General features: G+C 34.9%; 1 protein-coding gene across 1 annotated transcript in view; it reads right to left on the reverse strand.

The window, feature by feature from the left end:
• The window catches only part of BBS9 (Bardet-Biedl syndrome 9), a 284,514-nt gene that overhangs the window by 176,353 nt on the left and 82,257 nt on the right, over window positions 1-25,904 (reverse strand). Inside the window, exons 16-18 of the mRNA XM_026843854.1 lie at window positions 25,499-25,594; window positions 20,737-20,909; window positions 18,421-18,573 (exon numbers count right to left, since the gene is read on the reverse strand). Coding sequence (XP_026699655.1) covers window positions 18,421-18,573; window positions 20,737-20,909; window positions 25,499-25,594 — 422 coding nt within the window. The remainder of the gene's footprint in view (window positions 1-18,420; window positions 18,574-20,736; window positions 20,910-25,498; window positions 25,595-25,904) is intronic.

A 25,904-nucleotide genomic window follows, 5' to 3' on the forward strand; every position in this document is an offset into this window, starting at 1 on the left:
GTCAGTCCAGAGGCATATAGTTTGTATCATCACTGAATCAAAAACACATAGGCACATCATATTCTCTTCAAGTTATCACTCTACCTTCTCTTTTCCTCATCTCAAAAAAACTCAAACAGTGAGTATGCTCTTTGTAGCTACTATCTTAACATTCTTCCCACTTGATGAATTTTTGAAACCTTCATTCTACTACTTACAATGTGGCTCTCAAGGACTAATGACTACTTCATATATTGATTTCAGAACCAACCTACCGACTTCCGTCATGATAATTATCATCCCGAAGACTCCTCAATCTGAACAGCTTTTATTACTATGTTCAGATTCTATTATTATTATTATTATTATTATTATTATTATTATTATTATTATTATTATTATTATTAAATCTTTCCAATGACAATTTTATCTTTGTCATCTGTAAACTCTGCAAGTTTTTCCAATTGTGATTTCACATCTACTGGTGGTATTCCTAGCGGAATTCATGAAGCAACAGGTAACTAAAAATACAAACAACAACTACCTACACAGAAATCCCACTCAGCTGGCAGGTATACAGCTGGGCCTGCCAGAGAAGGCTAAGTCAGAAGCTGGCTCCTGACTGCTGTCAGTGCCAATTTAAAAAATCCATTTTTATAGCATTAAAGCAATGCTTCTGTAAAACAACAAGATGCTGTTTGTTGTCTAAATTCTAAGCACTTTCCTTGTTTCCAACTTGCAAACTGCAGGGGAAAACAACAACAACAAATCAATCAGTGTGAAGGTACTCATTATGTTAGAAAAAGGGCAGAGAAATGCTGTATTAGATTGTAGAATATCTGAAGCAATTATTGGTATTTTAAGTTTGGACTGCCTGCAGAAAAGGATTCCAACTTGACAGTGGCCACACTGTCCTACCACAAAAGAAATGTTAAGATAAGGAATACTGTAGGTCAGGCCTAAAATTAGTCATTTCCAGATGTCCCACACTATTTGGAGAGAATGTTAAAATTTTCTTCATGATCCTTACAGCCTGTATTTGTTGACCACTTTTTCTTTAGTTTAGCAAGTCTAACAATGTGCTCTGTAAAATTAAGCATCACTTTTGCAAGAATAATGACCATTCCAACAATCACATTTTCTCACTGATAAATGATTCTTAAATGTATTCCCCTTTCTCTTCTTGTAAATAAAGTCTTTACAAAGATAAGGCAAGAAAAATACTAGATGAGCTTTTCACCATTCTTGCTCTGTTAAAGATTTTCTGGTAGGGGAAAGGTCAGTAACTAATTCCCTTCAGACTACAGACTGAGACAGATCCAAAAATTTAAACAAAAAACAGTATTAGAAAAGCCAATAAATGAACCCAGAATCATCTTATTGTGTAAAAGCTTTCCTAAATACCTCCATGTTCTTATCACTCTGACCTTCATCCTTCCTTACTGAAGGATGTTAGATTTAAGCTCAAAACTTGGTTAGGATTTGGTGTAATGAAATTGCAAGATCTTCAGAAAAAAAAGAGAAAGAAAAACCTTATTCTGTGCTTGCACAGCATCCAATACACAGGGTGCCTTGAGCCTAACTCGAGTCTATAGAAATTTAGAGTTCCTTCAAACTGCATTAAAGATCTTGATCAGAACCAAACCCCAGCTTTTTCAACTTAAACTTTCTTTTACTGACATCTGAGATTCAAGGTCACAGTAGAAGAAAATTGTTCAGCATATATCAGAGGCTGTTACCACCAGCTGTCAGAGCCAGCAGACATGGGAAAATTGGGGAACTGTTGGTTGCAGCAGACTGGAATGCTGGGATAGCCTCCTAAAAGCCTCCTCTGATTTCTCTCCAAACAAACATCCCTACCCTTTCAGCATGGCAACATTAGTTACTCCATAGGTTATTTCTCTCACTGTGCCCTGGGGAACTGTCCTCATCTGACCAGTGAGGAGGAGCAGGAGGAGAAGGAAGGGACTATTGCAACAAGCAATACTGCACACTTCTACTGGGCAAAGGTGTCAGGGAAGGGCGACTTGTAGGGAAGGGGACCCACTGAAGAATGGGAGGGCATACCATCAGGATGATGGGTCTCCAGTGCCCACAGATGACTGGACAGGGAACCCAGACACATCCTCAGTCTCTCATTTGACCTGTTCATGTTGATTAATGAGCTGAGAATGAACTCTGGGAACATTTCCCACTTTAACTTTGGCAGTGCAAGGCATTTTGAAACCCAGGATCAGGAGGACCAGGGGATCAGGCTGCAACCCAAACAGTGAAAACATATGCCTGCTTAGGGCTCTAAATGCAGAGTCTGACATGGGAACAACACTAGAAACTATTAGTAAAAATGTATGGCTTGATACAAATTATATAGATTTTAACAGATGGGTTAAGGAAAACTACACTCCTTTGAGATTTCTGAAGAAATATTTTACATATCCATGTTAATTCTCAATCTCTGAATATATATATTATTTTTTTCTTAGCTAAATATGTAGCTCTTACACTCATTAACATGTTTTAAGACTAAATGTCCTCTTTTCAGCTTCTGAAAACTACTGCTGGCTTTATTGTTAGAAAAATCCTATATTTCTAGATGGTCTCTTCACTGTTACTGCTAATATTAGCAATAACATATTCTTCATATAGGCACAGCAAAGCTATGCCTATATGAAGAAAAAAATATCTTAAAGTGAGTTTAGACATGCAGACATAAGGAACATGCAAGAATCCTTTTGCATCACTGGGAATTTTCCTCAAAATTAGACTAGAAGACTGACTCAAATTGTATACATTATCCAGAAACCAGTATTTGCACACTACTCTTATTTACATTTTAAAGGGTTAAGGTAACTATGCAATCTTTTCTTAATAGTGTCATTTAAAGTAAAACTTCAAAAAGCTAAAGAAAATTTTTGCATGTCATGGTGAAACAAAGGCCAAAAAATTAAGGCTTGCTAACTTCTAAGCAATCAAGCAGGAGGAAAAAAAAAACAAAACAAACATAAGAAGCTAAAATTATAAAAGGCAGGGGAGTCTAATAGCTTAAGTATGGGAAGAAGGGAAAAATCCTGAATTGTAATCTAAACTCTTCCACCAGTTTGCAGTTGAGCCTCAGATAAACTACTAACCAGTAGCATTTAGCTACCTACAGTTCAAAGTTCTGCTTCTATTTATCGGGAATGCTTGAGAGATCTTAGACTTTACTTATTCACTATGTAGTAACACTTCTTTAATGATTATTTTCATATTAAATTCTACCAATGTCTTGGAGTTGGAGAAGAAAAAACCTGCAGAAAAAACTTAACTAAACTGCAATCTTCTTATACAGTTCCTCCAAAATTTATTCAGTATTTTATGAATTATGAGCTCCTTATCTTAATTCTTCCTTTTTTACAATGTACCAACTCTTGATAGGAAAGCAACATATTTACAATATTTGTCTTTTGCTGCACTCTGCTGGAACAATCCATTTTTCAACTGAAAACAACATTGTTCTGTATGCAATGCAAACGTTAACAAAAAAGAGAGAGGCAATCTTACTTCCTGTAAAATGTACCCCTTTGAAGCACATGTATTTTTCAAAACAGAATTTAAACATTTAAATCTATATTTAGTTGACCTAATAAAGTGGCCTATTTTCAGTGATAGAGCACCTGAAACAGTCCTAGATAGAACAGGATTAAATAGGGTTTCCTACTGCTCAGATTAGAACTGCAACAAATTAAGTGCCTCAGTAAGGCACTGAAAAGCCTCCTGAAACACAGATTGGAAGAGGCCGGACTTGCATGCACCATTTCAACGATCTTCCACCTGATAAACACACTATTTTAAAAAGCAATATGTGCACAGAAATGTAACCCCCTCTATTTGATTCTCAATCAAAATATGAATAAATTAAGAGACAACACCAGTTCTTATTCACAGAAAATGCAACAAGATTTTGAATCTCTTTTAAAAAATTACTACAGTTTACCGGACATTTAATGAAATTTTAAAATTTACAGTCCCATTTGTTTCATTAAAAAATGAAGAAACTTACCTGGGCTAGAAAACAGACCTCAGCTTGTGTTAACAGAGCTATTAACTCCCGTGGTTATTCATTCTGGCTGAGGATCTGCTCCAGAATCACCCAAACATGCTACAGAGATTAAATGTGACCTCCTACCAGAAAAATACACCTGTGATCAAAACAAAGGGTTATGACTATTTTCTTTCCTTCCCCCACCCCAAAAGTAAACTCCTTTGCAGTGACCATAAACTTCAAAAAAGAAAAAAAAAAAAAGGTTTTTTGAAGGTGAGGTAAATAACACAGATGCAACAGAACAGAAATGTCATCAGCTTGTTGAAGCAGTCTTCCAATGGCAATGAGGAAAATCTTGCACTCTTAGACCTGTCTTGGGAGTTGCAAATACAGATGTTGGCACCAGTCCCAGAACACAAAGCATACTTTTCAATTTTTACTAATACCTGCTAAAATTGTATCTTGGCATTTTTGGTTGGAAAGAAAATTAAGGAATGACCCTTCTTAATGCTTTGTAATCCCCATAAATCTAGAAAACCCTTCTCAGGGAAAGGTTTCCACAGAATTTTATTTTATTTTTTTTTTCCAAAGAACAACAGGCCCTTTTAGTCAGCCATTGCCTTTACAGATTGCCTTGCTGAATTTAAAACCAAGAATAAATACAGACAATAACCAACAAATCACTCAAACCCTCACATGAATAGTGAAGTCATGGTTTCGGAGCTTACAGATATGGAGTGTATAAACAGTGACACAGGAAACAAAACATGAAGAGAAACTATTTACTTCAAAACTTAAGTACTCGGCCCAAAATCGGACAGGCCAACTGGTTTCTCTGTAAAGGTACTGCTGGTATTCTGTCCACAACTACTCTCAAAAAAATTTTAATAAAATACATTTCAGAAATTAAAACTGGTTTTCACGGGAACAAATTTATACACAGAGGCTAAACTTTTCTTGTTCCATAGATGAGTTTCCCACAGAAGAAAAAACAAACAAGCAAGATGAAGACTTCTATCAATGTGTTTTTCTCCATTTCTCTCTGATGCCTTTGTTAAAAGTAAAAGGTCAGTGATATCACAACAATAAGCATAAATAGAGAGTTATACATCAAAGTGTAACCATGCCAGTCTGCAATTTCTAACCTGTAATGTAACAAAAAATAAGGGAAGAATGGGTGAAGGAACTTTTTGGAGACACTGGGCTTACAAAAGTAAATGTACAGTACAGGCAACAATTTAAGAACTAGATAAAGAGTTTAGTGTTGGGTAGGAATAACGTCAGATAGACAATTCTGTTGGAGACAAGATTCCACTACTGTGGATCTCAGGAAAAAAAAAAAAAGTGAAATTGGAAATGAAGCAGGATATCTTTGCATATGACAGGGAATTTCATATCATAGAATTTTTACTAATAACTGCAATTATAAACGACAATCTCTTCACATGCTTTTATACACAGGAAAAAATAGCAAAAGATAAACCAAAATAAAATGTAAGAATACAATCTGGTAGACATGAATAAAATACTGAAGATTAAGTCAACCTGCAAGCTGTTCCTAACTTCTGCAGTTTACAATTTCTGCATACAATTAAAAAAAAAAAAAAAAAGCAGGAGACATGATCTTTAAACTTGTCAGAAGAGACAATTCAACAGATGTTTTAATGAATCAAATTCCTTGTGTCAAACAGAGTTCTTCCCAAAAGGAGGTTAAAATCTGAAAGATAGCTCTTAGTAGCCAATAAGTAATCTGACTCATGTTTGTTTCCACAACAAAAAGAGAAAATAAATTGAGTGTATTAGATGTTCATAAAAGCTAAAAGGAATAAATGTAGCTAGAAGACACAGAACTTACTGGAACACAACAGTCTTTTTGAAAATACCTAAAGCAGACTTTCAGTTGCGTATTGGAATGTAGCAGACAGCTAACACACGGTGCCCATTAAGGACAAATGAAAAAATAAGGAAAATGCAAAAAGTTTACTTTTCCTCTAGCAAAGCATGGAATTTTCTCAAAACTCTGAAACCCCATTCAAATTAGAACAGAGGCAAGGGCTACTGTTTTCTTTAACATGACAAATCTAATTAGCTAGCAAATATTTAACCAATAGCTAGAGGTTGCTCTTTAAGTACTAAATAATGAGATGTAATTAAGGTAGCAAAGGCAAAAGGTTACTAATTTAGGGCATTTCTATGGTGTAGTGTTTAAATTACAGGTTTTATACAAAACGCATGGGCCAATGCACAAGAAAAAAATCCAATTTTAACGGAATGCAGAACAAATTAACATTTTAACATTATAATACTACTCAATTGTATAATGGGATTTTGCTAAGTGTCACAGAACAGAAAATAAAAGTAACACTCCAAGGTATGCTTGTTAACCTCTTCAAGCTAAATATATTATGAGCCTACAGACAGCAGTAAATAGACACATTGTAACATGAAAGACTCTGAATTCAAAGGCCGTTAATAGGTGTTGCTTTTTCTAAGCAGATTGGCCTTAAGAGTATAAACAATGAACAAGATAATTATGTTATCCATACCAAATACTTTCACATTTTGTAAAGGGAAATGGAATGATTCCTTTAAAAATACCATTTAAAAAATCCAGTTCCTGTGATATATTATGTCTTTTTCATAAAGTTTTCAGGACCCATGCATAATCTTTTCTAGGTTGACCAAAAGGCTTTTTGGAAACATAAAGATTACAGCTGTTACAGTCGAAACGTGCTACCTCAACGTTTCAGCAACCTGGTTGTTCAACCAACAAGGGACTCAAGCAAACAATTTTAAGATCTCTAAATAATACCATGTCTGTATCCATAAAAAACCACCAATAATAAAACAAAAAAATGGCAGCCACAAAACTTTGTCAAAGAACTCAAGGCAAGCAGAACGGGCAGAACACTATTTAATAAAAGCCTTAAAATAATACCTCTGTAGTTATGATACTCATCATTACTGTCTTCCTCTCTGACTTCTGACCCCCTAAATTTCATTATACGATCTTTTCCTCCATTAACCTCCTCTTCCATTTTCATACTGGTTTAAATTATCCACAATAGAATAATTAAAGACTTCACAATGTAGAAGTACCTACTGTGTGGAAGTTAGTAGTTAAGCATAGCTGAAACATAAAATAGACCTGTTGAGATGCCAGCTGGCAAGAAGAAATGGTGAAGAAAGTTCTTTCCCTTTTGTTTTTGTCAATTTACAGATTTAACCAACAGTTTAGCTCCAACATAAACTGCACCTTTTATTTAAAAGATCTAAATTGGGAGAATGGCCATACATTTTTCCTCAGAGGGGTAGTGGCTAAGGCGGGAGCTCCCAGATGACTGCAAGGGACATAAACACAAATAAACAGGTTTTTTGTGGTTTGTTTTTTTTTTTTTTTTTTATTAACTGTCTACACAATTTTGTAATTTTTCTTTTCTTCAGGAATCCACAGTCCACTACTATACTTCCTCTAGTAAGTAATATTATGAAGAATCCTAACTGAGCTGATCAGGAGTATCCACTGGGCAGAGCAGGGGACTGATGACCTGAGGTCTACTCCTACCATTGGTCTACACAAGTAATTTTCAGCCAGCCATCATCAGTGACCAAATTAAAAGTCACATCTGTAAGAGCACCCAAGATCAATGGAACGGTGATTTAGATTTTCATTCTCTATATGTCAGTGGAAATCAGTAGGTGTAGATACTGACTTAAAATGATTTTAGATTAAGTTAGCAGACAAAACAGCCTGGTGTTGGTAGGTTTACAGTAAAGATACAGCAGCAACAAAACCCACCTCAATACCCAACTCACGCCAAGATCTGCAAGCATTAGGTAAATAATTTAGCTAATTTGCCCCTCAAATATTTATTTCCCGGGTAGGTTTTTTTTAAGGGGGAGGAGAGAGGTCTTTTTGTTCTGTTTTTAAGTCGAGTTGGGCATAAAATGCTATTAAATTACATGATTTCAGTAACTCTACCCCTTATTATTTAGTTATTGGTATAATTAACATACAAGTTACATGAACCCAAGCATTTCACTGAATACGAGTATCAACATCTCTTAAATATCTACTCAGCATGAATTTGAAACCAACATATACTTGCCGTCCATCCACAATGCAAAATTATCATCTACTGTACATCAAAGAAATCAGTATCACTTATTGTGAGCTTACACAAGAAAATTATCTAGTTCAATGTTATTTCAGCTACCTGAAGGCACAGTACCTATGTACATGCTGGTAAAACAAGTATAGTAGTTACCCAAAAGCAAACTATTAAAATTGCATCAGAAGCCACCAAAAGCCATAATAATTTAATATGCATTTAATTCATGATATGTGGACCACTCAATTGAAATGAGCAATTTCACAAAGATCATGTATCCAAATTCGCAAAGTAACCATTGTATCTTCCACTATGTACACTCATTAGCTGTTCTCAGGTGTATAGCTTTTATGCCTCAAATGCTTTCATACTGCATAATTACAGGGCTGATACAGAAAACTTTCTAGGAAGCATGAAATGATAATGGTTTCCATCCTTCTATGAAGACTATCAATTTTTTTTTTTCCAGTTTTGATTACACTACTGCATAGCACTTCCCCTCTTGCCTATGGAATACTTTTCTCCCAGTGAAAGAGCCTGTCAATGATTTAAGATTAGGCACAGGTATCTGATATTTCAGATTATTAGATATGACATTTCTTTCAAAGAAATAAGACTTATCAGTATGCCTTTCTTTGGGAAACTGTAGCCAACCGGTTCCATTTTCACTCATTCAGATGTACACAGGTTCTTTCAGTTCCTACAGAAAGGTCTCCTATACGGTCTGGCGAGCTCTGGTTAAGCTGAGGATACAAGATCTACCCCTGCAAAGGAATATTATTTTTTCCCCTACAAAAAAGCATTAGACAATGAAACAAATGTCATGAGAAGTGACAAAGAATGTTCATGTCACAAAAAGTGACATAAGTCACTTCCTGCCATTGCCTTTATACACCCGAGGGTACAATCTACCTGTACCCCTGAAGACTGAATCAAAGTTTGGGGAATCCTCTGATAGATCACATTAGTGTAACAGCTTTAATGTGGGAACCGCATCCTGGGTGGAGCGGGGAAAAATAAATCAAATAAAGTCACACCTCTGGTCCTTCAGTGATTTGAATGGAGCAGTGGGTGTTCAGACCTGGCTATTCACAAGTTCAAGGGGAGTAATTCAGTAGATACGGCAGTATGACACAGCACAATGTAGCTGAAAACCTCCTTTGTGAAAAATGTGACAGGCCAGATTGAATGCAGCCCAGCAGACCCCAGCTGAGGTGCTTTGTGCCCCATCTAGCACATTTTATTCCCAACATCATACTCTTGTGATGGCTGTATTGTTTCCAGCTTTTACACGAGTCTAACTCTCTTCACAGACAGCCCTACTGAAGATATGAGCAATTTAACCTATTTGTCCCACAAACTGACTGACCTGAAGTGAAGACTGTCCCACACCGGAGCAAGTAATTGCTACCACAGACCAAAATACAGAAGAGTTGTGCCAGCAATCCTAATACATGTTTCCCAAGCACAGCTAACTACTTTCAGACAGTTTTGGAATACATCTTCTAATAAAAAGGAGCTTTGATGACATTGTAAGTATTCCACTGTTAAAGCTAAATAAGTCTTAGGGAAACAGAAACATAACACTATTTGAACACCAGTAAAATAGAGAATTTTAATTATATGTAATAGCCAATAAGCTACTTTTAGTGGCGATGAAAAAACTACATTTAGCAGAAACAGCAATAAAACAAGAGAAGTTAAATATAACTCTTCCAAAGAACAGGATATTTATTCAAGCCAAAAAGGGCTAATTTATACTATGGGTGCAGTTCTCACTGACATTATCTGGGGAAAATGACTATTACAGGAGCGGGTGTGATATATAGCCTTTGAGTCATGCATGATAAACCCTAATGGTTTTGCTTTGAGGTAAAAGTCCTTACTAATCAAGTAATGAATCATTCCCAAAATGTCAAGTTCCTGAGGCCATGTGTGTCAGAGGTGTGACTCTAGAGAGAATACTCAATCATTAATGATCACTTTTGAGATTTTTATCAACCGATTAATAAGCAAGGAGAGGAGTTAAGGGGCTTGAACAAAGAGTTAATGGACCTTTAATGAGATTCCTGTGTTTTAGTGAATAGAACATAATGAGTTTTATTTGCCACTGACCACAAACCACCAACAATTGAAGTGCTCCACACATTGCAAGTGTTAAAATAATGCAAGGAACTGTATTTGTGCTTTCCAAAGATTAGAAAATTATGTTTACCTTAAAAATTGAAATGCCCATACTTATTTCATATTACACCTATATAGTAGATTACAGATTAGATATGAAGACCCTAGCTTCCTAAATCAGTAGATGGAGATGGGGGAAGGAGAGAAATGAGGAGATTTTTTTTCTTTAGTGTTTATTAGGTGCTGCAACTGTTGGTATCAGCTATAATGGAACTAAAATTCTGGCTCTTAAGATACACAATTCTAAAAAGACATTACAGAACCATTCTGAAGACTAAGATATGATGAATTATGTGTATGTACTCGCATGTGCACATGTGCACATGTACACAAACATATTTCCCTTTTTACTACTGCCTATAAGTTACCTACATCTAATCAGGGCAAAGGCATTTGCCTTTGACACACTCTTCATCTTTGTGCTCAAATAATTATGGAAATATCAAAAGAAATTACTCCATCTAACAGCCTGAAACCACTACTGATTACTAACTTAGAATATTTCCCGTTCCCTAAAATTAAAAAAAAACTGACTACAGGGAAGCCAGTTCAATCATGTCAGTCTGAAGCCAAGTCCCAGAAATAATAGATTCAAAAATCAAATGGGAGGGTGTCATTTGATAGCTGGGTGGGGCTGTCTTATTTTGAGAGCCAAGAAAAACAGGAAACCAACAGAAGCAAAGAGGGGAGATAGTGCTTCCTTTCAAAAGACAGTGACAAGATCCAAATCATTTGTTGAAGAGATGAAAATAAACTAGAATCTTCCAACTAGAGTCACTCTGTTTTCCATATAGCTGTGTTTTTCATGCTAACAACAAAATGCACATGCACATTTAAAAATTCCTTCACAGAATTGAATTATAATTTACTTTAAGTGTCAAATACACGTATCTTCAGTAGTGGGGAAATTCAGTATCAGGAACTGGACAAAGCTGGAAGAGCTGTCACTAGTTTCAGTTAAGTGGACTCCAGAAAACTGAGCAAGAAAGATGCCAGATATGAGATTGAACCTAGAACACATGTCTATAGACCAAAAGACAGATCACCAGCAATTCTGCTTGTCCTAGCACCCAACAGCATGGCAAAAGGTTAGAACAGATCTGCAGAGAAGGGTGCAGACAGTCACAGAATTGTTCCACACCAGCTGAAAGACAGGACATCGTGAACCATCTGCAACTGGGAGCCACATAACTACATTTTGTGCAGTGCTATGAAGAAGGTGTATTAGTACGTTTTTCATTCAGCTTTGGCACAGGTGCAAAGCACCCAGATGGCATCACATTCACATCTAACTGGTGTTGAACACAGTTGAAGCAGATGCATGACAATGTCCTCACGCATAAAGGCGAGTCATTAAACAATGGGCCAGAACCGCCTGTCTTCTAAACCAGGCCCTCTGGAATAATGGTGGTTATAATCAGCTAAGGATCTGTTCTGAAAACTGATCAAAAGTGTTAGATAAGAAGGACAAAATATGCTTATCATTTAGATATTTGTCAACTCTTAATTGGAATACTGGTTTTCATTTGAAATGCTGAAACTTCAGAGAGGACATCAGATGATTCAGAAGACACAATTCCAAATTAACCAGTTATCTCAATCATGATCATGATTTACACCCGAAAGTAATTTTCCCTGATAGCGCCAAATACTATAAAATGGACAAGAACTGGCACATAGTATTTTAATACTTCAAATACTGCTTGACAAAGTTTCAACACTCTTGCTTGATCACAAAGCAAAATGAAAAAGACAGAACATGAATGATCAGCAGCACTAGGGTGAAAATTCCTCACAATTCTCTTGTTAAGTAAGATGTGCTCAAAGGGATTCTAACTAAATTCCTTTAAGTTCTGTCCAAAATTCAGATTAATTACACATTCTGCTGAAACCTCAAGAAACATAAATATTTAGCACACTTCCCGTGGTCTCCTAAATTATGCCCAGGGTTACAAAAAATTTGCTTTTTCTCCATACATTCAGCTTTGAAAGTTTATTGTATCATACCTTTCTCTTTTTGGATGCTTTTCTAAAAAAACATTTAGTTAACACTTTAACATGAGCTGAATGTTCTTTTTGTGTGTGTATTTTAGAGTAAACTTAAACAAAGCTGCAAGTCAGATTCTACAGGCTTTAATCAGGTGTTGCTCTAAATTATTTTATTTCTTTCTTTGAGAAAAAGAAAGCTACAACCTTAACATAAGATTTGATTATTTAAATGTTAGCTTTCAAGACTAGAATAGATCCTGTCATGTAGTAGAGCTACTCAGTGTCACTCTGAAAATAACATGGGATTGAAGGGCTCCAAAAGGATCAAACCAGTTGCAAGAAAATTTATCCATAAACAAAGAACAAACATAAGGACACCTAGATACCAATCCTTTGCTGTGGCATGAAACTGTGGGTCAGTCGTAAGTTTTAGCAGCTGGCATTAATTCATAGCACTGTTGCTTAAATTCCATCTCAAAAACATGAAACAATCCATCTTTCTGTTTAAATTAGGCTATGACAAAGAAACAGTTGTGTAATGAAGTTCATAAAGTCCTGAAAATATCAGAAGCGCCTTTCTTCAAAACTGTCATATGAAAGGGAAAGGGAAACTCCTATAATATTATTCACTGAAAGAACCAGTGCATTCATTTAGAGACATTTGACTTCCAAATCCTTCACAAATTTCATGTTTCTCCAGAAGTCTCTACAGAATGCTCAAGATCTCCAACCAGTATCCAGGGTTATATATGCGAGGGATGGCTCAGATCACAGACTTCAGGGAAAATGGCTACCTTTACATGTGAATAAAGCTTTCTCAGTCACAGGCCACAAATTCCTACACAGTTTACTGCCATGTAAAGAATTAAACTGGATCCTCCTGATGGAATTACCTTCTTTATTCTAAATAAGGAGTCATGATATCTCTGCTTGGAAGCAATTGCTTTTCTAGACCACTTACAACAAACTGATGGTGAATACTACGCTTACTTTCCAGTGCTGCTAGCTATATGAATGAGATAAACAATATCAGAATGCTGAAGGGAGAATAGATGAGGGAGATTACACTGAAAAAAACATGTTCATTCCTATTCCCTGTAAACAGTAACTGATGACCATTACTTAAAATCTGAAAGACTATTTGAATACATCTCCCCTTGTTTCAAGCAGAGTTTTTAAGTGAAAAATTCCTATGCACACAAATCTGTTCAAGATTCATATGCAAAACTCACAAGATGCAAGACCGAGACCAGCCAAGATAAATACAAGCCATATACCAAAGACAGCAGAATGAACTGGACAACTTCTAGCTGTTTACAGAGCAAGATCTGAAAGTTACATTAAAGGCCACTTCATTGCTGTTTACTGCCATATATTTCTGTGAGACAGGTTATGTAGTCATAATATAAATAAGAATAGCTGAATCAGGAGAAAATAAAGGGAATAAACTCGCAGCATCAATTAGTTCTGGCAGTTCTGTTTAGAAAAGCATGTCAGGTCCTCTTACTAACAGCAAGACACTCAAATTTATAAAGTACCTTAATGAAAGTAAAGCTATAATGTATCACCAATCACAAATAAAGACCCACTGTTGTAGAACATGTATTATTAAGCCTAGATGTCTATGATTAGGCAATTGTGTTGATCATTTTTGTGAGACTTGTTCTGTCGGTCCATTCCTAATAATTGTTGTTTCCAATGCCCACCAAAATTTTACAGTGACATGAAGATCCAGAAACCATTAAGTTTCTCTACATTTTTTACATTAGGAGACTGGGAGGGGAAAGACACTATTAGTATTTCTACTGAGACATGAGACATAATCCATCTTCTCTGGTTAGGTGGCTATTGACAGTGCACAAATAAGCAACTGATGGGGAGGGGTGCTGGGGCCATCGATAAAACTTGAAATGTCAGTATTAGAAAGCACAAGTGAGTTAGTGGTTCTACAGGGTGGGGATAAAGAAGCCTCAGAACGTGGGGAAACTTGAGGTACTGTGCAATACTCATAGAAAATAATAGGAAAGGAGCTATGCTTACTATGTATGATGGAAGCATGGGGATATAGGACAAATCTGTTTGCTTCATGATTTGTCTTAATTTTGCTACCTTTCATTGTCATACAATGAAAGATACAAGTGATTGCTTTGTCATTACATTTTTTTGTAACTTGAACTGTTCTATGTCTCAGATTCATTAAGTACTTAAAATTGGTTAAGCAACAGTTAGTGGCCTAGGAGAACTCCACCCCACATTTCAAACTCATCCTCCCCTTTCCCTAAAAGAATGTAACTGCAGTAGTCTTCTAAACATGGTTACAGAGTTAAACACAGCTTACAACTAGACATAGCTAGTACTGCTTAGATTCACTAGGATAAAATCCATGTGAGTTAAAATAACAAATTGAACCATCTGAGTTTTATGATACTTGTTAATTCCAGTTTGTACCTGGAAACCAAATAATGTATGTCAAGAGTCAATGCATGAAAATTATAATTCCAGGACAAGCACCTGCAGCTACTGCCAACTTTTTTTTTTTTTTTATATGACAGAAAACACATTGTAGAGATTAAAGATCATTAAATTACACTTTCAAGCAATAACATGTCTCCAGTAGGTGAACATTATACAAAGTACATGCTGTTTACAACAACTATCATAAAATTTGCTGCAATATCATTTCATATTTGAAGTCCTTTAAACCATAAAAAAAAAAATCTATGCAATGTCAACTACTGTTCAATTGCTTTTAAATTTTTCCTATTAAATTCCTTTCTTAGAACAAGAGCTAGCAGCATGCCCAATTGCACTGGTAATTTTTTTAACTAGAGATCAAGAAATTAACAGAAAAATCAATTTGCAATAGATAATATTTGTACGTATATGAATTATTTTCATCTCATCTTCCTACAAATCATTCCTGAACATCATAAGAATAACATTTCCTTTTTCTAATATACAAGACTATTATGTATGTAACAGTTTTTCTTTTCCTTACAAAATGGAACACCTGATGTCACTATTTGTTAACTGTTATTAATACTCACTGCAATCTATTTAGACATATAATATTACTTCAGAAAGACAAATTCTAGAAAAGATTAAACAGGACTATAAAACCAAAAGCAAGTTTTTCCTCCTCCATTACACACACTGATGCCTGCTTATACATTTTTCTGTTATTGTGAAGATGAAAAGTAATGTTGAAGTTTCCTTATAACAAACCCATTAGTAATTTTACTGTAGCACTAAATACATCCTGCCTAGTTAGTAATATACAAGGACTAACACAAAAATTTAGTATATAAATAGAAATGCTTTTTACCAGAGAATCAAATGCAGCTTGATTAATTTTCTCTGGTTTGGTATATATAGGCTTGACACACATTGCACATCTACCCACATATCACACAAACACAACTTTTATTTGAAGATGAACATCTTCAAATTAACATTTACAATCTACTTCAGTTGTAAAATTCAAATCAGTTCAGCAATTCATAACAATTTTCAGGTAGGCAAAGAAACTGTACAGAGTAAGTTTAAAGTAGGTATGTATCACACCTAGGCAATGAAACTACACGGTGAATTTTATTTGTATTTAAAAGGCTGTTCACACAAAGGTTATATAACTGCTTCATAATTGTTCTGATGTAAGGAAATAAGGGAAGCAATAAGAGGCACCTTTATATCCCTGTGGATTTGGAGAGGTTATACTATTATAGCTTCAATTTTTAAAAAAGTCCTAAGCTACAATAGTTATTCTATTAAGAATGTAACTCATATAGAGCCCAAGTCCTGGAGAGTCTGGGTTAAAAAATAAAATCACATACTCATACTAACCAAAAACTCCTTCCTGTTCTAGGTAGAAAGGTTTGGAATACACTACATATACATACTAAAACACATACATTTCCCTTATGACTGCAAAACCCGGTGTAAAAAGTAACAAAACCTTTCTTTGTACATAACAATTACTTCGGTGAAAAATGAGGGGATAAAACAATGCAAATGTTTCTTTTCTCATTATAAAAATATTTAACATAAGGGAGATTAAATTCTCAGACAATGGTAAGAGTATAAAAATTAATTTCTTTTCTAACGGAGTATATTATTGTGGGATTTATCGTATGTATTTTATTACAAACCCCCCTAAAACCTCTACATCACTTATTCAGAGTTCAGTACAAATTCCACTGAAGCAAATAAGAGTCATTCCACTAAGAGTCAAAGGGGTATGGATCATTATTCTCCACTGAATGCATTCTGCATTAGGAAAACTAGTAACACAACCACAATGCTCAAAACAGAAACTTTCTAAAGGGAAAAATAGAGACAGCTTGTTTGAACAATTCTTCTGAAAAGCAGTATTCTCAAAAATACAATCATATTAATTCCAGTGTCAAAAAGGTTACATGCTTAAAAGAGGTTAGACTTTAGAGTGCTTATGTTTATCCAGCCTCATTATTCCTTTACTGAAAACACATGTACCATATTTTGAATACTTCAACTATTTGCATTTAGATATTTTTGTTCAAATAAAGACAGAAGATGAAACTGAATTAAAGAAAACAAGGTCTTTTCTAATATAGGAAATGCATCATCAAGAAATCTCATTTCACCCACACAGCAAAGAGACAATATTAAATCCTACCACAGCTCTCACTTTCAAATCATATGCGGCAGTGGGGTCTCTCTGGTAATTACTATTATACTACATTTTTGTTTGTAGTAACAATAACAACATTTCTTTGTTACAGGGGGATTCACACAAACAAAAGAAAATTATAATCTACCAAGAAAAATGTAAGCTCACCTAAAACACAGTTTTAACAAATACGGGAAAATGCAAGCACCTGTTCTCTGGAAAGAAATCTTCTTCCTCATTCTCCTTTCAACTACACTAATTCTATTTTTAAAAGCTTACAACAGTAATTATTAAGAAAAGCACCCATCTAATTTTGGTTTGAACAAAAATAAGCTTCTGCAATAGCCTCTATTTCAACTACCTGATTTTTGCCATATTCTCAGAACTCATCTTTCAATTCAGCTGCAAGAAAACTGTCAAGCACACCCCAGTTACTTTTAAGTTTAAAGGTAACAGTTCTGCACAGCAAAGACTCACTTCTGTTTATCTTTAGAGCTTCTTTAGACATGCCATTTCGAATTGTTAAAGAATTATCTATCTACCACAATACCTAGTATTTCCTAAAGTAACCAGAAAGGCCCCACTTCCAAACTTAAACTATCTCATAGTTAACTCATTCACTGTAAAGACCGAAATAAAAGCAAATCTTACTCACATATAATGATATATGGAAAGGCAGTTTTCTCCAATTTAAAGAAATGTTTGCTTAGAGCAAGCAGTAAGGAAAAATATATTTCCTTAGTTTTTTAATTGTTGTGATATACTACAGTGCGTAAAAGTAAGTCTTTTTTTTCCAGTAAGAAATCTCATTGTGACTCAGCTTCTCTAACAAAGCATGTTAGAAGGTAAAATCAGATCCTCCAACAGAAAAGCATAAAACATATAAAGTAACTTCTTAGCAAAGGGGACACATCATGAAACAAGTGTTATTATAAGCAATGCAGGGCTGAGGCAGGAAAAGAAAGAAAAATTTATTTTATTCCTTGCATACTTCCACAGCATGGGGATGGTTTATGCATGATTTTTTTTAGAACATTGTTCTTCTGCAGCTATCACATTCTGAAATGGTTAGAACATAAAATCCCCATAAGGAAGGACTTGGTCAGCCTCATACTATTTTGTTGTGAATGTTACACCAGCCAAACCATTCCACCAGTTTACAGTGTACCATAAAATATTTACACAAGCTATGAACTATAAAATATTTTCACATGAACTATAAAATATTTACACTATCAACATCAGTTAGGAAAGAATGATGTGCTGTCAAGCTGGTGTGACCCAGGAGTAAAGATTCTGTGGTCACAGATTAAATAAAACTATTGCAAATCAGCTGGAAAGTTATAGGGAATATTAGGGTAAACAAATTACTGCTTCCTGGTCTCTTGGATGGTAAATGTAACCAGGAAAGTATAGCTTATATGCTTTAAGCTAAGCTTTACCAACAACATAAAGAAAGGTTAGGCTCATAATCAAGCTGTACTGACCTCTCTGAATGTTCCTTCTAGCAAGGTGTCCAGATGTTGAAGAGGAGCAGGAGTTTTATCTTTGAATCGTGTCAGCAATCGCCGCTCAATAGCTCGAAACTGTACAGCCCTTTCAGATAACAGCTCCTGAAATTTTTCAGCATTCAGACGTAACTGCAATTTAAGCATTTTCAAGAATTCAGGTTAAAGGTCCTATACACTATGTATGAACATTCCAAATGAAACAGGAGAACGACAGTAACATTTCTGGGAGTGTGTATTATTTAAATGTTAATGTCATTTATACCAGTTTCATATTTTACACTCCCCATGCAGCTTATTAACATTTTCAGGAATTATCATTTGCACTGAAACCAAAACTAACTGTCAACAGCCACAATAATCTGTGAAAATGTATAAATATCTCATCAAGAAGCCTAATAACAAGAGTAACATTTCACCACCAAGATCTCAAGGCTTCTTCTTGGTTTTGTGTGTTATTTATGACACATACACACAGTGTATTGGACTTGGTATTTATTGCAGTGGAAAGTAAATGGTTATTTCCTCAAGCATAAATAGATGTACTAAATTCTGTGCTGTTTGAATGATTGCATTTTTCTGAAGTGAAATTCTTTTTCTTTTTATATATACTGATCAGCTATAGCAACAAACTTTCCTGAAGTGGTCACAAAACTTAACAACACTGCACATCAAATGCCCAGATAATAAGAATTCTTATTTTATCTTTTAATCACAGTACGATTTTCCCGTACCTGCCTCTAACACAAAATGCACTAAATAAAGGTGAGTCTTTCAAACAGCTGTGAGTCCTCTGTACAGCTGACATGCTGTAACTAGCATGTTATCAAAAGAAACATTAAAACACACAGCTTTCCAGATGTGAGCATTATAACACACATCCATTTTAAAGTGCCCCAAAACGAGCAAAAAAATTAAGTCTCCTAAATTTAGAAAACAGATTATATTTAAAAATAAGCAAACATACCATTCTGTCAGTAGATGGTTATGAAGGACAGTTCAGGAAAGCTAAGAGAAAAAGAAACACTATGCAGCTTTCTAGAAGTAGGAAGAATAAAAGGGACATCTCAGGTAATACTCTTCCAAGCTTGCCAAAAGACTGTGCTGAAACTAAAAGGGACGGAAGCATCAGGATCCCCTTGATAGATCAGTTGATACTTTTATACCAGATAATTGTTGCAAAACTTCAGAGACTCCAAATAACCAGCTGCAATGTAATTAGATCCTAAATTAATATTCCAGCAATTGCACCTATATTTCAAATTTCAATGTATTTAAGATTGTGATACAATCTAATGAGGCCTATGTTTAAGGTATTTCTACAATACCAGTCACTAAAAAAAAAAACCAAAAACCTAACACCACACCAAACTTTTTGAATTTCAAATTTGTTGAAAGACTAACAGGACAGCAACTCATTAGCTTCAGAGACAGACCTGGATCTAGGCTGACTCTTGAAAAAAAATCCCAGAAAATCCCAACTACAACTTCCATCTTTCTGTGCAGTGATGGCTCCACCTCACAGAAAATTTGGCAGAGTGAAAGAATAGAATTTACAATAGTATTTCTCACTCTTGCATACATATGTTGCTTCTTTTGCCCATTACATGAGTTTAACAGGCATTTTCAAACAGCTATTTTTTTTTTACTGGAAAGGTGGGGGGCGGGGGAAGAGTGTATATATTTTATTTTATTAGCTATTTCTACAAGCCATCTGAACTACTGGACATTTTTCTTTGTCGTGACCAAATAGGAAAAAGTAATTACATTTATTTTATATCTGGTCTGGTAAACTTCCTTGAGCCTCCAATGCTACTTCTACAAGGACAGTCAGTTTCTTAAAATCTAAAGGGACATTTTATATAACTACCAGGATGATTGAACAAAAAGAAAAATACTTATGGTTTCACTAGTACAGGAGAGTAAAACAGCCTAAAACTAGGACAAATTTTAGAAAAAATGTTAGAATTAACATGAAGTTAGGGAACGAAGAATCCACAGATTATGTATAGACAGTGAGCAGAAAGGCAACTATCAGTATCATAATTTGTATCATTTGCAGACTGCACACTAGCTACTTGTGCTTTGCTAATCACAAGGGCTGTTTCAGAGGCAAGGCATATTCCGTATGTTAAAAACTAAATGAAATTTTTTCCAGCACTACCTTAGATACAACATTCTATTTTCTGAAAGCTAAACAGTTAGAGCTATAGTTATAATCTGATTAATCATAGTACTAACATACAAACAATTTTTAAACTAGAACATTAACGATTCACATATTATGTAACGTACCTCAAAATGTCGATCAATTAGTTCAAAATACTCTTGCAGAGGAATTGAACCAGAAAAGGTACATGCAAAATCTTTGCAGTTTTGCTTCTTGAAATGTTCTCTGAGTCGAAGTGTGAGCTCTTCTGTTATTAGCCAAAGGTCTTCTAACTGATCACTCTGGATCCTATATCGTTCTTTGAAAACAAATACACAACTAATAAACATACATTTAAGCCACATACATTCACTATGCAACGCAGTTTAGATAACACAAATTTAACTTGTTAACTGTATCCAAAATCTATATGAGATTTTTGTAAGACATACATGTTCACTAGTGTTAAAGAACTTCTTGTATTTTATTGATACCTGTTGTACTCTCTCTTTTATCCTAACTTAAACAGGCAATTTTATTGCACAAAATGAAAGTATTTATTGCTTCAGGACTGATTCAGAGTAGGAGCCTGGTCATGAAGAACAAAAAGCCATGCAGAACTACCATAAGGAAACAAGAGAAATACTGGATGATATTAAGCCATAACAACAGGCTGTCTGCAATTCTCTGTCATAACACAACCTTAGTGAGCTTTTCTGAGGGTTGGAGGCAAAACCAGGCTCAATACACTTTGGACAATGACAGAAGCACAGCATCCTAAGCATCTAATAGCAGCGGTAACAAGCCAACTCCAATCCACCTAAAATCTTGTAAGTCTTTTGGAAACAGTTATTGAGTTCTTTGATAATACACTCTGTAATTTTTATTCTATCTCCACTTTCTAGGATATCTTCTAGTAGGAAAAGTATTACTCTAGCTAGTGACAGACAACAATACTCAGTTTTGATAGTGCTGTGCTTCATTCTAGATACAGCTAATACCAGTAGAAGGTGATTTTTATCCATCTACACACTGTGGCTTTGTAAAAATGGCTAAGTATAGAAATTAAAGTGTTAATATAAACTGAAGTGAAAAAACAAGTCCTGTTAGCCAGTGTCATCCATCCCAGCAAATTCACTTAACTTATCACACTTCAGTGAATTTCAAATTATCAAGCTAGGAGGATGAGATTTTATTTCTGTTGTTTCTAGTCCACATTTGTACAATCCTCTCTTCAGTTTCCAGGAAATCAGAATTAACTGAATATTGAGAGGTAAACATTGTGGAAAATCACAGCAGCATTTTAATTTAAATTTTTTTCAGATAAACACTTTCAAACAACAGTTCCTTATTTCTTTTCATTACTCATCTACCAATACCTTATCCAAAAGGATAGACAGAAATACAGCTATGAGAAAAAAGAGTTGCTGGGTCTCGATACAAAATAGTTCTTCTTTTGCCCTGTTAACAAGGTTCACAGTAAATGAAATTAACCAGAATTCTTCAGAACTTGAATGTACTTATTTAAAATTTTCTCAACATTAGTAATTCAAGATTGTTTGACATTACAACTGGCATCATTCCCAGGATACGTATTTCACCAGATAGAAAATGACAAATTCTGTTTAGAGTGTAACAGGAAAGAAGCAAGTTTTATTTAAAAACATGCCTGTTAAAAAAATAGAACACCATCTGCTAAAGATAACATTCAACCTAATATCCATTTTTTAAACACTCGCAATGTAATTGCTGGACTTAGTTGCATGTATCATCATACTTTGTCTTAAGTGATTTTTTCCTTGAGGGAAATTAGTTCAGATGTTTTCAGGCCAAATCAACAGTCATTCCATTTATAATTGACATATCGAATACACTAATGGTTTAAAATGGATAAAACTAATTTCCTCCAAAATGCATATTTAGTTTCCATACATTGTTGGTCAATACAAACACAATCTAATTTTACCATGGCCTGAGTAGAGAGCATTGCAGTCAGTTGCTTTACGTGATCTTCCAGTTCTCAAAAAAGACAAATTAGATTTAGAAACTGTACAAAACTGAGAATCTTCAGTTGTACTAAACACATGCTTTAAACAAAAATACAGTGAAAAAATGAAAGAAATATCCATGCTTCTCCTCAGCCTGTGTTTTTATAATAGTTTAGCAACTTGTATTAGCTTTTTGTTAAAATAAACTCTGTTACAGAAAATGACAACAGATTTTCAGAAAATTCTCAAACAGAAAAGCAGGAGGCTACAAGAGGTTGTGCAACTAGCACAACCTGCATTAAGAACTGCCCTCCCAGTAGGTTATTTGAAGGAAATACAGAGGATTCAGTTCACTTCTCAGCTAGGAAGCCTGCATCAGCAGAAAAAAAAAAACAGACACCATTAGCAGTCAAGCCTTCTTTAAACTTTAATCAAAGTTTTAACAGTTTTTTAAAAATTCAGGGAAAAAAACAACCTTCAAACCTTAATCTATATGGGGCAAGCTTCTTTTTAATATCTATTAACTCTCAAAATAAACTTTAGGCTGGGCTTCTTTGCAGCAGTCCTCTTGACAGGCTGAAGTAACTATACTGTTCCAAATGGATTAGTTAATACAATTAAAAACAAATGTGAAAAAAGATGTCATTCTAGTTTTCAGCTTCAGCAGTGAAACCCAACTGAACCTGGAGACTTTCATTCCTACATGCAGTTCTTCCCATTCAGAACTTAAGGTCCATTTGATAAGGGATATGGAAAAAGATGTCTTCTTCCATTGTCCAAGATTAACTTATTTCATGAAAAAACAGAAATAAGGATTGATCAGTCCAAATGAACTTTTTAACTTCTCTGAAACACTACTACTTCTAGTTCTAGTCAGTATTTATCTACACATACAATTTTCTTTTTGAAGAACATTTCCATGATGATAATGTTGCATAAGCTTTTACAAAGTATAAACTCAGTGTTAAATTACATGGCAGAATAAGGACCCCCCAAGTAATACATAATTTCATCTGCATTCATTAGTTCCACAGACGATCTGTCCACTCAAGCACAATCATTTTGGTATCATGAAATTCTGCCAAACAATGCTTTTGTATTATGGATAGTCTCTGCTCATAAAAATATTCTTATTTATGCTTGACTATCAGACCTTTTACCGATTTTATTTTAAATAAGTTTTACTTCAGTAACATTTCAAATAAGCAAACCCCCCCTAAAAAATTCTGTAACCAACACAATCCAATACATAAAGTGGATGCAGAAATAGGCTGCTAACATAGAAGGTGGACCAACTCAATTGTTTTCTAAAGTAAGGATTCCCAGACACTAGAAATGAGTAGTCACACTAAGAGAAACAGATATTTTGAATCTGCTTTGTAAAGTGAACTTCACAAGTAAAGCAGTGTGGGAAAGTTTATAGTAAGACTGCAAGCGTCATTCCAATCTAGTGAATAAACAAACCTGAGAGGAAAAGCTTGAGGGTTTGGGGTGGGGGAATTAAAAGTTATAGCCTCACTAGAAGCTAAAATACATTCACTACACAGACACAAATTTGTCCCTTACACAGCATCAGAACAAAGTTCAAATGAAAGATTTAAATTGTAATCCAGAAAAAAAAGTCATTTAAAAATCCTTTAAATTCTTTACTTTTTAGAAACTATGTCCACATGTCCATTTAAGATCTACTATTTCAATAAATATTAAAACCAAACTAACAATAAACCAACACGCAAATAATGCATACACAAACCAATACAAATGGATTTGAACTTTAGAAATATAAAGTGATTCTTAATACAATGAAAGTTACTCTCCAGATTGTTTCTGGTTTTAACCACCTTCAATTACATTAGAAAAAGGTATTAAACGTTATCTCATAGCTCACAGCAGACACCACCAATATATGTATAACCCATCATGAATATTCATTTTTTTTAAAACAGTGAAGCTGTGAGGCTGACATTTTTGTGTCAAAAGAATGTCACATCAACAAACGATTTTGATTTCTCACTCAAAACAGTTTTCATAAAGTATTCACAGAGTGTTCCATTCGAACTCTCTGCAATGCACACTAGGTATTCTAGCTTTTCAATTTGTTAGTCTGCTGTAATAAATGAAGACTTTGTGCTCTGCTGGCATTGAAAATGCTAAACACAATTGAACTGATTTGTTTCCAATCTACATGCCAAGAAAGAGTTTAGTGAGTTGAGTAGTTATACAGGGCAAGACCATAAACTCTCCAAAATGAAGAGAACCCATCTTTTTTAAAGAGCACAGACTCACAGGTGGGTGGAACATGACTACTTTATTCACAAACTGCCCTATACAAGAGACACTGGACCAGATAACAGCAGATCTACATGCATGTTCATACATTCTGTAAATGTAATACGAAGGATATTGAATCCCTACTCCTACACTTACAAAGATATATAGGCATCTAAAGATAGGGATAGGTGTTTACTTAGATGTAGAGAAGCAAGTAAGTAGGGTCTGATGTCTAATTAAAGTCAAGGATTACTGAAAGTCAGTCAAGAGTTAGAAACCAGCTTTTTAATGCCTTTCAAAAATTCCAGTAGATGAATACTTCCCAACACAGGTATTGAAATACCTTTGAGGAAAAAAGGTTTCTTATTACTACAGTGACAGTATTAATTCATTAATAAAAACCTGAAAATCCAATTTCTTCAGAGAATTGTCACTGTAGTGTAATATATTTTGAGGATGATTTTTTGTTTTGTTTTAAAATTTTGCACCTTTCCTAGTAACATAATTAGATACTTGAGAGTGGATAAGAAATGGTTGGTAAATGCTTTGAAACTCCTGTGTTCTCACACAGTGATTGACCCACATTCTCATTTTGTTATACATTAACTGATGATCAAGCCTCTTTTACATTAATACTAACAGCACTTACGTGATGTTTTTGAAGCAAGAAGGGTGGTTTTTGAACCAGTTAGAAACTCAAATCCCAGAACATTTGCCTGGTCATCCTCAGATGAATCAACAAAGTCTGAAAGAGAAAGTTACATACAATTTTCTATAATTCGACACCTCAAGCCATAGCCAGTATCACATCAACCTTTGCACACGCAATTGAGTCAAGGCAATCTGGATGACACTGCTCCCCTTCTTAAGGCTTAGAAGTAAAGAACATCAGAAATAGTTTGGTATGCCCTCCCTTCATTCACAGGTGGAAGCCAAGCTACACACTGTTTTATTTCTCCAGCCTAGAAACAAAAGGTAGATTACTCAGAGTTTCAGTCTGTACCATCTAAAATGATTGTGTACAGCCTAAAGACTATTACCTTCTATGGATGCAA

This window comes from Athene cunicularia (assembly GCF_003259725.1).
Source record: "Athene cunicularia isolate RWA chromosome 2 unlocalized genomic scaffold, athCun1 chr2_part2, whole genome shotgun sequence".
Classification (NCBI taxonomy): Eukaryota; Metazoa; Chordata; class Aves; order Strigiformes; family Strigidae; genus Athene; species Athene cunicularia.